General features: G+C 32.9%; 1 protein-coding gene across 1 annotated transcript; it reads right to left on the bottom strand.

The window, feature by feature from the left end:
* Positions 1-1,209: 1,209 nt before the first annotated feature.
* Positions 1,210-5,000, bottom strand: LOC137399906 (cytoplasmic polyadenylation element-binding protein 1-like). Its single transcript, XM_068086168.1, has 11 exons — positions 4,932-5,000; positions 4,731-4,798; positions 4,577-4,647; positions 4,208-4,369; positions 3,992-4,105; positions 3,642-3,764; positions 3,332-3,492; positions 2,990-3,194; positions 2,723-2,817; positions 2,527-2,619; positions 1,210-1,585 (listed from the first exon to the last, which is right to left on the bottom strand). The coding sequence occupies exons 1-11, from the start codon at positions 4,944-4,946 to the stop codon at positions 1,424-1,426; spliced, it is 1,269 nt and encodes a 422-aa protein (XP_067942269.1). The 5' UTR covers positions 4,947-5,000; the 3' UTR covers positions 1,210-1,423.
* Positions 5,001-17,880: the final 12,880 nt, after the last annotated feature.

Raw genomic sequence — 17,880 nt, 5'->3', positions numbered from 1 at the left:
ATCATCTAATAATCAGCTAGTCGAATGCCCAGCATTGCACGGGTATTAAAAAACAGCTTATAAACAGTGACAAGTAATGTAATTGCCTGCCACTTGCCATCAGCCTGGCACATTGCCAATGACTAATTTGAGTGAGCTACTATTCGTATTGCCAAACCTATTAATAAGAGCCGTGAGAGCAAGCTTTAGTGATGTTGCGTAATGCATAGGGTTATACGTATTTTAACTTAGATAAGTTCTCATATGGCCTACTAAAATAATGCCAAAGTTCGGAGATCAAATCTAGCATGAAGCTGGTGTTTCATTCTTACATTTTTATAGCTATAGCTGAACCGACCGAATGACTGAGATTTATAAATCGGTAAAAGCTGTCAGCCTTCCGTCTGTCCGAAACCACAGTTAGATGTTGGAAAAAATGCTGCATCCTACAGATTTCAAAATCATAACTTTCGTTTCGGGAGATCGACACAAACACCTGCACCAATAAATTCAATTCTGAAACAATTCTGTGCCGCAGTCTAGTGTGCTTTGATCTGCTAGTCTGTCAAACCAGACTAGACTGCCCAGGAATTTAGTAATTATTCACAGTACCCTAGGTTTGAATAACACCTGTGATTGTGTAACAAACCCAGGTTGTATTCAAACCCTTTCAATACCTTAGTTGTTATAACACAACCACACATAACATGTAAGATAGTGTTACATGTACCAGATGGCGTAAGGTTATGCACTAGGTGGTGCATAACCTTGCATCACCGGGTGCATGTGGTCCAAGGTTATGCACCGCATAACGGCGTACTAGTTGTGGTGCATATGCACATTCCATTTTGTAACTTTTGTTGCGCAGCCTGGAGTCCTGGACAAAAGATGCTGCCTTAAACTATTTTTTGCAAGTACATGTATGTAAAACCAGACAGATTCTCAACCAATGTATCTACTGAGCACCTTATGTCAAAGAGTTGAAATTAATGTCAAAAAATGTGAAATAAATTTAAAGTAACAATTTAAGAACAAGTGTAATGGTGCAGCTTATTTTTACAAGTGCTTGCCAGGTTTTCAGAGTAATACATTGCAGAACTCTCATACAGAGAGCCGATAATAGAATTAGAGAACAGGAGTAGATAACTCAGCATAAACTTTATTCACTGAAATAGGACTGAAACACTAATTATCTATTGTTAAATTCTTTGAAATAGCAATATTGTGCAAGCAAACAATAATTTAACTGGTTAAATTTCAAAAAGCATTAACTCTGTAGAATGAAAGTTGACATTTTACATGCTTAATAGCACAACAGCTTGCAAAAATATAGAACAACTTTTTTTCTTTTTTCTTTTTGTTTATATACATACAAAAGACAATCTTTTTGGTATTTCAAACATGGAGTTGAAGGACAAAGACATTGAACAAATCTGATGACAGGTTAGGGCTCGGATGACAATTTTTTGTAGAGATCTGAAAGATTGGTTTTTATGGAAACATTAGCAGAGCCTCCATTCTTAGAGTTCCTCATCACTGGACTGTGCACTCCTAAGCTTGGATCAATGTCTCCGTGAACCTTTGACCAGCACCGAGAGCAGTAATACTGAAGATAGAAGTGAAACTTATGAATAAGACATTCTGACAAAACTGTAGATGACAACTTGTTTACACTTTCAGAATGAACTTGTATATCTTTACAGTACATACTCATGACAAGCCTTGCACTACGGCATCCATAATGTACTAAATTAAAATTCTATAAAATAAAGGAAGTTCAATTCTAGCCTTTAACAAAGAATATAACAATCATATGATATAAGATAAAAAACCAAATTGATATTATCATAAACTGTCAACATCAAACTGATTCGTATTCTAGTTCAATTGAAAAATAATGTTTAATTCTTCTACCTCATGTATATACAGTGTTTAACCTATTCTCTTTCCTTACTTAGTTGCTATGCATACATATGCTCTATCTACTATTCATATCATATACTCATTCAAGTTCTATCTAGTTTTTGCTTTTTTAGTATCGGAGAGGTTGACAGAATTCTGTGTTCTAAAGCTAACCTTTAACCTTCTATACAAACAAAACGTCATAAAAATGCATTTTGTTTTGTTTGAAATTCTCCTATTGGCTGCTTCACAATGTATTATATTATATAGTTTAGTAAATCAATTCGAAAAAGAATTGTTCAATTTTGATTGCATACTTACATGTTGCAAAGAGTCTGAAACTTGAAAATATATTTTATTTGTTAAACCAACCAAATTTTTCTTACATAAATCCTTGAAATTTCTCATAATAAACCAACAAGAGTAATTTGTTAATGTCTAAAACTACTTTTCACGAGTCATTTAAGTTCTAACCTTTTTGGCCCAACAAACATCGACAAAGTTGTTAAAAAAATTGTATGACCCCTTTGCTTTGGTCTACTAAAGCAATCACTGGTGACATGACAAAAGGTATATCACATTGAACCACTAGAAAGTATCGGTAAACCGATGTTATCACATATCGTGGTTTGTCTAACCGCTTACCTTGAAACAACATTGGTTTCGGCAGAAATACGGACCCACTTCCGAGTTACAAACACTGCAAGGCACTTCTTCCAAATAAGGGTCAATCTGCACCTGAGGGCACATGCAATCAGAAGCATAAAGTATCTGCTGTATAAACGATGTAAAAGCTACGTAACAAAAACAAATCACAACTTATAATCTGCATAATACCTACCTTTTTGACAAACTTGGTTGTTTTGATTTCAACAAACGCAGCATTAACTGCTCGCATGTAGCTTCTATGGCTGCTGAAAGTCACTCTTCCAGATCCTGCAATAAAAAAATGCTTTAAGTTGTAAGCTCGGTATTACGCCTGATTTTAGAATCAAGTTGCAATAATTTAAATATTTTTCAAACACTAAAAAACACTTGCTAGCCATAAAACAAAATGAGTTTGTGAGAGAAAGAGACATTACAAGTCAGAGCCACCATCTTATCTTACCAATAGGATATTTGTATTTGTCTGTATCCACACCAGCATACACGACATTCCCAAACAAATCGTTCATAACATGAGCAAGCCCTTCTGCATTCAGCATTCCGTGTAGAGCTCCAACAAATATAGTTGTTTCATTATTCAGCTTGTGGTAAGGGTGAGGACCAGCTACATAATTGCTGTCACACAGTACCCAGGGAATCACCTGCACCTGCATCACATGTCGTGTTGTCTATTTCAATTTTCTTACCACAACCTTAGCTACATGTACAACCGCTTTACCAATGACATGTTATGAATACAGTTATAAACAACACTTACGTTTTTTGAAGGCAAGTCAAAACTTACTTCTTTAGATCTCATTTTTCTGCTCGAGATCTTGTAGTAGTATTCACCATCGCCATTACTACTACACGACCCCTCCTTTTTACCATGAGGGCCTCCTCTCGTGCAGTGTTTTAGCATTTCTTTGACATGCTTGTCACTTTCAAAGATGACATAAAGATACCCTAAAAATGAATCTCCAAGTGCAACATAAAACAAACTCTACCTTGATTGCATGAAGTTAAAAGCAGTACACTAAAAACTACAATTTAATATCACTATGTGGCAGTTTTTAAGCGTTCATATTTTGAACTTTCAGTTAATTCATACATACCATAGCAGTGTACAGAATCTTCCTCTGAACGAGGTCTTCCACCAAACTTTTTCTGAAACGGTACATTTCCTGGAAACTCCACTTTAACATGACCAAACTCAGTGAAAGCTTCCTGCACTCCCCCTGGCAAAAATATACCAAATACTTTCATATGCATAAAATGCTGACCTTCGTCATGATGTCCTTAAGTTTATAAAAGGAAACCAAAAACTGCATTGAAAAAATACACTGCATGTAGGTTGTGCTTTGAAATTTGCATCTAATATATATGGTGTATAGTTCTCTTTTCAAGCACTAGTCGCTTCTTGCTACTAGCTAAATATTTGGAGTTGTCATCCCTACATAAATACCTGGCTCAATGTCCCAAGGGACACCTCCGAGGAAGACTTTATTCGAATATGTTGGATTGTCGTATTTACGGATAGGTAGGACTCCACTCCAAGTACAATTAGCCTCATGGCTGGCTGTAAAATTTTGATTCTAGTTTCAAGTTCCGTTGAATTAATATTTTTAGAACTAGCGAAACAGAACAGGCTCAAGTTTAACTACAGGGTCGAGCAACTTACAAGCAGCGTGCCTATGCATTATTGCGGCCTTCTCAACTGGCTGGGATGGGCTGTCTATCGTCTGATAGCCGATATCGCTCGTTGTGCTACTGCATTTGAACGAGTTTCCCTGGAAAGAGGATATTCGCAATCCATTTGGTTGTCCTTTCTTTGCTGTTGAGCCTGCTAAGCAGTGTGTAAAAGCATACAGCCAACAGACAAGCGGGTAATCACACAAAAGAGAGACAAGTACACTAGTTGATTGAGAGGTTTTGTAGCGTTTTGAATAACTACAGCTAACTAGCATTCATCAAAAATTAAATGCGATATTTCTCCACTTCTCCGCTTCTAGTAAAGCGCTATTTCATACGTCGTGCTCAAGATACTCACTGTTGGGAGAAGATGTTCCACGAGGCGATAGACTGGTCTCTTTTAACATTGTTGTCAGTGGAGAAATTGCCCTGTTAAAAACAGTGTCTATGAACAATACTGCAATTATTTTAATGCATAGAATGCAAGCACAATTCTATTTACACAAACATACCTTTCACTTTTTTCAATTCTTGCTTGCATATCTCTACGTACTTGTACGGGGCTTGGCATAGCTATGGCCTGTAAACAAGTTGAGAAAATGTTTAAATCACCAGTATATGTTCAAGACCAAAAAGTGGCCACCACCATAGTAAAGCACCCAGTCAGTGATTACACTATTCCAGTTCCATGATATTGGGAAGTTAAAACTCACATCAACTCCTGCCATCTGAGAAAGATCTGGAGATAATGCTTTAAGCTGGCCTGTCGGCGGGCTGGCACTGTTTCTATTGAACAAAGTATCAACATTTACTGTGTTGCTTCAAGATGTTTAAATGCAGAGACGTACTCCAAACACGCAAGTCAGACATTTTTTATATGATTTCTTTTAAATATTTTTTATATGAAAAAACATTTAACATTGCGTTTATGCATTGAGCCTATTTGCTTCCCTTCAATAGGCTACCTTCTTTAGTGCCAAGACGCAGAGAGATTATTATTTTCTTTGTAATAGGCAGCATTTGTTTCACTAGAAAATCAACTTATTTAAATGTCTAAGAAACCAACAGTCAACTTTGTCATGATTATTGGCATCTAGTTCATGAATTTTAATTTCATCTTTATGCTTGTAATTTTTAGATGAGCTCGCGTGCCATGAAATGTATAAAGGATGTCACCTTTCACGCTGCATTTTGCGCAAGTTGTTGAAAGATACTGGTGATGGCATTCTGTGCTCCAGTTGCAGGTTAGAGTAAGCCCCATTCACTATTCCTTCGGTTTTGCCAGTCACTCTTCTCTGGTTTGCCTGCCAGAAAAATAGCTATAGCTATTTGTAAGCAGACTATCACGTTTTAGTCGTAGACTTGTACAGAAGATTTAATGATCAATTGAAAATATTTTAATAACATAAAAAATAAATTTATTGCAAGTAGAAAAATATATTTTTGCTTAAAGCAAGATAAACGCTAATCTATAACAGAAAGAATCTAGTGTTTGACACACACATGTGCTGCAATATGTGGTGTGTATCACAAGAGACATTGGCTGATGCAATAAACTATTTGATGGTTAATGGAAATACGTGTCTATAGAAACCTCACGGATCATATCATTGGAATAATACTCAATTCTGTTTGTTGTATATGTGGTTTCGCATTCGAATACGCTGACGACATCCCATATGATAGCTGAACATTTATTTATTAATATAACACACCGTTAAACTCACCTGCTTAGGAGAAGAGGCAAGCTTTGCTTCACAACTCGAGCTAGACGCTGATTGGTTGAGATGGTGTCGCGCCTGTTGTAGATGCCAAGCATTTACCGACTGCTGAACATGACTAGCATTTACCGACTGCTGAACATGACTCAGGTTCATCGCATTCCAGCTTCGAGCTAATGATGCAAAAGTTCCTGGCAGCACAGGTGTTGAAACTCCTACACGAGATGAAAACAACAAAATATGGAATAAGTTTATGACAGTTTATAAGTGAGGCAATGCATGTATTATCAACTGCTATAACAGCAGGCAAAAAATGGCTAATAACAATAACTAGCTACAATCAAAACTTCGCCCAAAAATCTATATAAATTAGAGGTAAATATTTGGGGAGCACAACTCCTCATTTTAACAAAGCAGTTTCTATGAACGAGGAAAAGGTCTGTTAAAAGTTTCTGTGAAAAGTTTCAACTCTAAAAAACTACCAAGGCTTGCATGTTTTTATATGTATAATATACCAACTATAAACCTGGTTTGTTTTGATATATACATGTATAACATATATAAACCTTACTTGTTAGATATAAAATGTAAATAAAACCTAATTGCGCATACAAATTGATCTTGATTACGGGATGACCACAAACCCGACGCCACGACTAGCTATGCTAATGCGTATTATGGGCTTTAACTTTTTTCTTTTGTTTAATTCCTATTGTTATTGAAAATAAATCAATATCAAAATCAAAATGTTTGGCAAATGGAACAGACAAATGAGATTTTAAACCCAAGCATGCTTGAAAAAAAGCAAATAAATCGTATCTTTATAATATCTCACTGTAATAATTTTTTTAAATACTTTATTTTTCATATTATCATTTAATTTATTTTCTGTTTTAACATATATAATTTGCTTTCGTTGACACAGCTAGTGAAATACAGTTGTGATTAAATCAAAACATGTTAAAATACTGTTGCCTTTAAGAAGTAGTGGTGTTGTAGAAAAAAATATTAAAGTAAATATACGTACCATTGGAAAGTGGAACACTATGAATGTACGGACACTGTGGATTGGACCAAGCATTGCCACGCGGCATCAGTGATGGCATCTTTGATGCTGCAACCAAAGCTTATATTTACTGGAGCATCATAATTAATCAATGCAAATGCAATCACAACGCAAAGCTACCAGCTTCCAAACACTTTTGAAACATACCCTCAACGGCTCTTGGTGGACCAATTGGTCCAAATGGAGGCCATTTTAGGAGATCGCTGAATGGCTCCACCTAAAAAATAACAATCATCCCTTGCTAAAAATTATACCAAACATCAGTAACCGGGCAATTAGTCACTAACAGTTCTGGGTAGAAATGTACTCCAGACAAATTTGGTCACGAAAACCCGTAAGCTGAAAGCTCAATATGCTCTATTTTTCTAAAAATGACGGTATAACAAGTTTTTCAAAATAGAAAGTAGGACATCGTCTCGGAAATTCCAAGCTTCGTTAAGAAGCTATGCAATTAAGTTGAATTGCAAAGGATATATCCTTCGTAGCATAAATAGTATGTATACTTCCTGTTTGTATGTATCCGTAAGGAAATGTATCATTTGTGGTATACATTGTAAGGAGTGTATACCATGAGTAACTATACTCGGTACAAGCAACTATACATCTATACTCGGTACAAGCAACTATACATCTATACTCGGTACAAGCAACTATACATCTATACTCGGTACAAGCAACTATACATCTATACTCGGTACAAGCAACTATACATCTATACTCGGTACAAGCAACTATACATCTATACTCGGTACAAGCAACTATACATCTATACTCGGTACAAGCAACTATACATCTATACTCGGTACAAGCAACTATACATCTATACTCGGTACAAGCAACTATACATCTATACTCGGTACAAGCAACTATACATCTATACTCGGTACAAGCAACTATACATCTATACTCGGTACAAGCAACTATACATACTGTATACTCACCATTGATGCTGCGGTCATTACTCAAAATTAATTAGTCTTTAAAACTTATAAAACTTAACCAACTCAAAACTTCTAACTGGCTTCCGAACCGTAAAAACCGTTCTCAACTAAACACAGCGTCCCATTCAGATCTTGCGCGCCGCAAGACTGTCTCAGTACAAGATCGAAATACCATCTGGCTGTAGAAGCTTAAATAGGGGTCCTATGTTTAAATATCCAATATAGCGCAAGCATTAGGATAAGCATTAGGATAAGCATTAGGATAAGCATTAGAATAAGCTGTAATGATCTTTCAGCTAGATCAAGCTTGTTGAAAGGATTTAAAAAAGCATTGCCAATCTGCTAGAGTCCGTGATAAGACAATTCCATATGACACAAACGTACGTATAGTGGGATATTATGAGAACTTTAAAAAGAAACAAGTGCGCTGTGCTTCAGCCTGAGCAGCCATCAAAAGTATCCGTGATAGATTAGATAAGGATTTTAATCGGATTTCATTTGGTAGGTTTAATATCTCAAGTATGTGAGTAATATATAATATATGTATATGTATATGTATATGTATATGTATATGTATATGTATATGTATATGTATATGTATATGTATATGTATATGTATATGTATATGTATATGTATATGTATATGTATATGTATATGTATATGTATATGTATATGTATATGTATATGTATATGTATATGTATATGTATATGTATATGTATATGTATATGTATATGTATATGTATATGTATATGTATATGTATATGTATATGTATATGTATATGTATATGTATATGTATATGTATATGTATATGTATATGTATATGTATATGTATATGTATATGTATATGTATATGTATATGTATATGTATATGTATATGTATATGTATATGTATATGTATATGTATATGTATATGTATATGTATATGTATATGTATATGTATATGTATATGTATATGTATATGTATATGTATATGTATATGTGTATGTGTATGTGTATGTGTATGTGTATGTATATGTATATGTATATGTATATGTATATGTATATGTATATGTATATGTATATGTATATGTATATGTATATGTATATGTATATGTATATGTATATGTATATGTATATGTATATGTATATGTATATGTATATGTATATGTATATGTATATGTATATGTATATGTATATGTATATGTATATGTATATGTATATGTATATGTATATGTATATGTATATGTATATGTATATGTATATGTATATGTATATGTATATGTATATGTATATGTATATGTATATGTATATGTATATGTATATGTATATGTATATGTATATGTATATGTATATGTATATGTATATGTATATGTATATGTATATGTATATGTATATGTATATGTATATGTATATGTATATGTATATGTATATGTATATGTATATGTATATGTATATGTATATGTATATGTATATGTATATGTATATGTATATGTATATGTATATGTATATGTATATGTATATGTATATGTATATGTATATGTATATGTATATGTATATGTATATGTATATGTATATGTATATGTATATGTATATGTATATGTATATGTATATGTATATGTATATGTATATGTATATGTATATGTATATGTATATGTATATGTATATGTATATGTATATGTATATGTATATGTATATGTATATGTATATGTATATGTATATGTATATGTATATGTATATGTATATGTATATGTATATGTATATGTATATGTATATGTATATGTATATGTATATGTATATGTATATGTATATGTATATGTATATGTATATGTATATGTATATGTATATGTATATGTATATGTATATGTATATGTATATGTATATGTATATGTATATGTATATGTATATGTATATGTATATGTATATGTATATGTATATGTATATGTATATGTATATGTATATGTATATGTATATGTATATGTATATGTATATGTATATGTATATGTATATGTATATGTATATGTATATGTATATGTATATGTATATGTATATGTATATGTATATGTATATGTATATGTATATGTATATGTATATGTATATGTATATGTATATGTATATGTATATGTATATGTATATGTATATGTATATGTATATGTATATGTATATGTATATGTATATGTATATGTATATGTATATATAATCTCAAGTATGTGAGTAATCGTATTACTAGGCTGCCTACATTTGAAATTTTCCAGAATAATCCTTTTAACACTTTACTAAACTGAGTGAGAGTCAACTTTTTTCTGCAATTGTCTAACTGGGCCTTGCCTTGACTGGTTCGCTGTTGCATAAAGGCCTCATCACCTCTCTGGGTTGTTATATTTATCGTTCATTATTAAAAATTAACTGTACACTCTTATCTGGACAACTGTGTGATGTGTTTATTACATCAATTTTTTGTTCTATTTTTCTATTGATGAAACAAACAAACAAACAGACAAACAGACAAACAGACAAACAGACAAACAGACAAACAGACAAACAGACAAACAGACAAACAGACAAACAGACAAACAGACAAACAGATAAACAGATAAACAGACGAACAGACAAACAAACAAACTGCATTATAGATCGGTGTTATACAAAAAGAGCTTTTTTACCAATAGTCATAATTTTACTTCACTATTTTTTATTAATATTTCATTGTTTAACTGGCCTTGAATGGCATTGACTGGCAAAAATAGGCTATATACCTATCATTACAATCACTGGATTGTGAGTTCTTCAAGAAACAGGAAAATATATGACGAGGTATTTTTATCTACATTCAGCAGAATTTAAAATAGACTTTAAACTTCATAATTAAAAAGCATATTTATTTGTGTGCAGCCACTTCTAATGTTTTTAATGCATAATTTAATTACAAAAAGATAAAAAGGCTTTTCCATGTGGTGCCACTTTGATGTTGGTTTAAACATATTTAATGGAAGTTTATTGTAACTCTTATATACAGAATCAAGAGTTAAATAAACTCACTTGCTGCTACACTGGCTATTCATTAGAAATACTCCACTGTGAATTCTTATATACAGAATCAAGAGTTAAATAAACTCACTTGCTGCTACACTGGCTATTCATTAGAAATACTACACTGTGAATTTTTTATCATTCGCATGTAGTTATTCATTGTCAACATTTGTCGTGTAGAGACTCGGTAAATATTCACAGATTTCACCGATTTTTTAAACCTATGAAATTGGTGAATAACTGATTTCACAGCCATAACCTGGTGGCCTAGAAGACTTTAGAGTTTGTTTGCAAGAATGCCACTGATAGCGGACAAGAGGGGCGCTCAACCTTAAATTGTTCTCTCTCTGTCTGCCAAATCAGCAATGTGTCAGATTGTGCAGACTTGTTGAGTTGTGCATTAAATACTGAAGTATTTATTATGTATTGTTCACAGTCGGAGAGCTCAAACACAACTGAAGTCAAAGCGGTAGCATGGCTTAGATAGCTATAAAAATACCATTACACTGTTTATGCCGAAAAATAATGTTGAAAGCCATGAAAGCACATAATTGCAGTCACATGCAAACAACCTACATGACTAATGAGATTACACGTCACGATGCAGAATAATCTACTCTCAGACAAGCAGCAATCTAGTTGGAGTTAGAAGAGATTGCTGGCAGTTTCACAGTTAGAACTATGAAAACGGTTTACACGTACAATGTAGATATAGCAAACACGAGTGATTTTAATTTGTGAGTTACTAAATAGTGATTGGACAATCAAATGCTTTCAGTTGTCCAATCACTTGGCCTGAAACAGTTTGGCCTGAAATAGTCTGTTAATCTGTGATTATTATTCAACTCTATTGAGCTAATATCATCATTTATTGGCATACTCAACAAAACTGCCAAAAGACTAAACAATTCTTAGAAGAATTAGATGCACAGGAGATGAGAGAAAGATGGCGATGCACAGCTAGGAGCAAATGAGATGCCATTCCTCTCTGATTTAACCATCTAAACAAACAGCATAGCGGGTAAACTCCTACGGTTTCTCAGCTAAAGTATGTCACATGTTGAGGCTAACTTTATGCCCTGTCAAAATAATAACTAACCATAAATATTAAAAGTATCTCAATCATTTTTTTGCTTACAACATCCAAACTTATAGCGTTTTATATATCTTTTATATTATTTTGTTATCACAAAAGCTGAACTTCTAATAGTTTTATATCTTCAGGCACATTAAAAGTTCAAGTGCTTAAGATTTCGGCAGTTTGTAAATTAACCATTGGGAATGATTAAACTAATTCGTCACCTCCAAATCATATAATACATAAAATTATTAATAAATAAAATAATAAATAAAATAAATAATAATAAAAATATAGCCATCACTGGAAAACCCTACATGAATAATCATAGCTGACTGGTGGTTGACTGTAATAAGTGATGGTAGTTGACTGTAATAAGTGATGGTAGTTGACTGTAATAAGTGATGGTGGTTGACTGTAATAAGTGATGGTGGTTGACTGTAATAAGTGATGGTGGTTGACTGTAATAAATGATGGTGGTTGACTGTAATAAGTGATGGTGGTTGACTGTAATAAGTGATGGTGGTTGACTGTAATAAGTGATGGTGGTTGACTGTAGTAAGTGATGGCGGTTGACTGTAATAAGTGATGGTGGTTGACTGTAATAAGTGATGGTGGTTGACTGTAATAAGTGATGGTGGTTGACTGTAATAAGTGATAGTGGTTGACTGTAATAAGTGATGGTGGTTGACTGTAATAGCTAGTAAGGAGAGGATGACTTTTTTTAATAAATACTCTCGCTGTATGTTAGTAATACATAGCCACAATTACTTTGTATAATTAATTATTCCATGTATTGGTTGACAATGAAAACATTGGTCAACACATTTATTTTGAGTAATTACTACCAAAAATAAATGCGCCAACAAATAGCCTTTTACAAAGCTTACAGCGTTTTGGTTATTGAATCTATAGATTTTGAGCTACAAGATAAACATTGCAGTGAAAGCATAGGAGATAGTGATATTGTAGGAAAGCTGAGTGCCACAAGCTATTACAAAACTCAAACTACACCTACTATCCTCTAACGGTCTAATCAATAACCATTCACCATCTAGCCTTACCTATTTTAACATTTTTATATTATACTTTGTTTACATAACTAAAAATTTGTTGTCATAGACATGCGTAACTATTTTCACAGAGCTTTTATTTGTCAACTTTTTGTTTAAACACTCATATCAATCCTCAAGCTTGCTTTTTACATATTTTATGCTTTCAGTTTCAACGTTACTATATTAGCTAGACTATTCTTTAGTTTTTAGTTAAACATTAGAGTTTTTTTTGTATACTGCTTTTTAGTTAGTTTACTTGCTGTGGTACCTTGTGGAAAACATGCTGTAAAACATGACTATTGATTACCACAATAAAGATTGCTCATATACATGAAACAAAATTCTCTCACAATAGGCTACACACACACACACACACACACACGCACGCACGCACGCACGCACGCACGCACACACACACACACACACACACACACACACGCACACACACACACACACCCAGTCTTGTAAACGCATGCAATTGGGGACGCGATATTTTTACCATCACTTTGAGGACAATTTTCATCTATCATTAAGAGCTTTAAAAAATAACATATTAAAACATTTTTTGTTGGGTTTACAAATGCACTGATTTTTGGAGCTGTCATCTTATCCGTTTTTCAGTTATAGCTCATGAGAATTTAACACTAACTTTGGGGACATCACATCACACACGTGTATGAATTTTTTATCTAATAAACGGGGACTTTTGCGTAGAGAAGATAACTCTGGCTTTTTTTTGTTCTTTTCAACCATTTTGGAGTTGTCGGTATGTGATACTTTTCCCACACTTTCGTAAATGTGCTTGTAAAAGTTATCCATCACTTAATTTTTCCCCAAATGTCAACTTAGAAGTTTAATAGTTCTTTATTAAACCTATTAAAAGTACTAATTCTACACATGTATGGTGCGCAAAGGGTGAATCGACCTTAGACTTTTATGTTTAGTAATAAATTCCGTGTAATCAATTGCTTCACAGAATTTACGGTGATCTGTTCAAGTTAAGGTTTTGAATTGCAAACAGCCAGGCCTGGGTTGCAGGCTGATGTCTATTTAGATTTAAGACTTTTTAACATTTAACGCGAGTATGTTCAAGGTAAACATTTCAACATAGTTTTCATAGAACTCCTAAGCCCTGAATAGGCAACAAATTTAATTACTATAATCGATAAAGTATGTTGCTACATCTCATTTTATCACTACCAAAAGCAGCAATCAGAAAATTTACATCGCGCGATCACGAGTTAACTTTTTTAAACAAAAGTAAAAATAACCAGGCAAGCAAATGTGAGTAATTTTTTTTAAATCAGGAAGCCAAATAAATTTGGATACAGTTAATTTTAGTCATACTTTTTTGTTTGGTTGCACTTGATGATTACCACTTTTAATCTAAACTTTTGTGCAATTCCTTTGTTTGTAAGCCATGCATGAAAAGCCAAGCATAGGCGGAGACATATTAGAATCAAGCTTTGGAAATGAAGCATTGGTATCTCCAATATACCTAATGTAAGCCCAATAACTTTTACCTTATAAAAATATAATTATGTTTAATAAAACATGCTATCTGTACCAAAAATTTGCCTTCTATTACAATTTCTTAAAAATATATTGAGTTGCCCATCTTTGCAAAAACCATACATTTAATTGTAATCTATTCAAATATTTAATAACAAGATTGACTCAATTTTTAGTGCAGATATGACCAAAAGTATGCAAAATATTTTAACCATTAGCTTCGGAGTGTGAAATAAATACTATCACTGCACACACTGATTTGAGCTATCTCGGTACTATTGAAATAAATTTTGTTCCATTTGAAGGCGTGTACGTCATCCAAATTATGTATGATACTAGAGTCAATGTTTTTTGAAGTAATTGGCCAGTTATTGTAACTGCAAACCATCAAAAATAGTCTCAAGTATGTTGTCATACAATTTTTCTAATGTATGATGTAAACATAAAAGAAAAGTGTGTATGTATTAGTATACAGGTATATTAGTTATTTAGGTACAATTGACAAACTATTACAAGTGCACACGATATCATAAATTCGCTCAATTCTAGTCTAATGGGGAGTCGGTACTTTTCACCATCACAAGGGAATGTTTAGTATTTTAATCAGCAAGTTTGTAACCATTAGTTTAACAAATTAGTAGAAATTTTATCATGAAAAGATATCCCAATATTGGTTGTAGAAAAATTATCGCAGGTGTGTATGATATTTTTACCATTGATTTGGGGACACTTACTGATTATTTTATTTGATATCACAGTCAACATAATTCCTAATACCAATGCTGCTCGATGTTTCAAATTTAATGCCAAAATATCAACCTCGATGAATATGCTTCTTAAGCAGTTTCCCGAGCACGTTGAACAATTATAACAAAATAACTCAGTCAGTCATGGAATATGTCAACTCCATTGCAACAATATGTCCCCAATTTGATGGTAAAATTATTCTCACAGATGTGCATGATATTTTAACCATTGATTTGGGGACATTGACTGATTATCTTATTTGAGATCACAGTCATGATTATTCCTAATTCCATTGCTGCAAGATGTTCCAAATTTAATGCCAAAATATCAACCTCGATGAATATGCTTCTTAAGCAGTTTCCTGAGCACATTGACCAATTATAACAAAAGAAAACAGTCAGTCATAGAATATGTCAACACCATTGTAATGATATGTCCCCAATTTGATGGTAAAATTATTCTCACAGGTGTGTATGATATTTTAACCATTAATTTGGGGACATTGACTGATTATTTTATTTGAAATCACAGTCATCATCATTACTAATACCATTGCTGCAAGATGTTCCAAATTTAATGCCAAAATATCAATCCCAATAATTATGCTTCTTAAGCAATTTCCTTAGCACATTGATCAATTATAACAAAATAACACAGTCAGTCATAGAATATGTCAACACCATTGCAACCATATGTCCCCAATTTGATGGTAAAATTATTCTCACAGGTGTGTGTGTGATAATTTAACCATTAATTTGGGGACATTGACTGATTATTTTATTTGAAATCACAGTCATCATCATTGCTAATACCATTGCTGCTCAATTTTCCAAATTTAATGCTAAAATATCAATCCCAATAAATATACTTCTTAAGCAGTTTCTTGAGCACATTGACCAATTATAACAAAAGAAAACAGTCAGTCACAGAATATGTCAACACCATTGTAATGATATGTCCCCAATTTGATGGTAAAATTATTCTCACAGGTGTGTATGATATTTTAACCATTAATTTGGGGACATTGACTGATTATTTTATTTGAAATCACAGTCATCATCATTCCTAATACCATTGCTGCTCGATGTTCCAAATTTAATCCCAAAATATCAACTCCAATGAATGTGCTTTTTAAGAAGTTTTCTGAGCACATTGACCAATTAAAACAGAAGAACACAGTCAGTCATAGACAATGTCAACACCATTGCAACAATATGTCCCCAATTTGATGGTAAAATTATTCTCACAGGTGTGTGTGTGTGTGTGATATTTTAACCAATAATTTGGGGACATTGACTGATTATTTTATTTGAAATCAGTCATCATCATTCCTGATACCATTGCTGCTCGATGTTCCAAATTTAATCCCAAAATATCAACTCCAATGAATGTGCTTTTTAAGAAGTTTTCTGAGCACATTGACCAATTAAAACAGAAGAACACAGTCAGTCATAGACAATGTCAACACCATTGCAACAATATGTCCCCAATTTGATGGTAAAATTATTCTCACAGGTGTGTGTGTGTGATATTTTAACCATTAATTTGGGGACATTGACTGATTATTTTATTTGAAATCACAGTCATCATCATTTCTAATACCATTGCTGCTCGATGTTCCAAATTTAATGTTAAAATATCAATCCCAATAAATATGCTTCTTAAACAGTTTCCTGAGCACATTGACCAATTACAACAAAATAACACAGTCAGTCATAGAATATGTCAACACCATTGCAACCATATGTCCCCAATTTGATGGTAAAATTATTCTCACAGGTGTGTACGATATTTTAACCATTAATTTGGAGACATTGACTGATTATTTTATTTGAAATCACAGTCATCACCATTCCTAATACCATTGCTGCTAGATGTTCCAAATTTAATGCCAAAATATCAATCCCAACAAATATACTTCTTAAGCAGTTTCCTGAGCACATTGACCAATTATAACAAAAGAAAACAGTCAGTCATAGAATATGTCAACACCATTGTAATGATATGTCCCCAATTTGATGGTAAAATTATTCTCACAGGTGTGTATGATAATTTAACCATTGATTTGAGGACATTGACTGATTATTTTATTTGAAATCACAGTCATCATCATTGCTAATACCATTGCTGCTCGATGTTCCAAATTTAATGCTAAAATATCAATCCCAATAAATATGCTTCTTAAACAGTTTCCTGAGCACATTGACCAATTACAACAAAATAACACAGTCAGTCATAGAATATGTCAACACCATTGCAACCATATGTCCCCAGTTTGATGGTAAAATTATTCTCACAGGTGTGTACGATATTTTAACCATTAATTTGGGGACATTGACTGATTATTTTATTTGAAATCACAGTCATCATCACTCCTAATACCATTGCTGCTCGATGTTCCAAATTTAATGCCAAACTAGCAACTCCAATGAATATGCTTTTTAAGCAGTTTTCTGAGCACATTGACCAATTAGAACAGAGGAACACAGTCAGTCATAGACAATGTCAACACCATTGCAACAATATGCCCCCA

Source organism: Watersipora subatra, chromosome 7, assembly GCF_963576615.1.
Source record: "Watersipora subatra chromosome 7, tzWatSuba1.1, whole genome shotgun sequence".
NCBI classification, from domain to species: domain Eukaryota; kingdom Metazoa; phylum Bryozoa; class Gymnolaemata; order Cheilostomatida; family Watersiporidae; genus Watersipora; species Watersipora subatra.
This window is presented reverse-complemented; position numbering and strand designations above follow the sequence as displayed.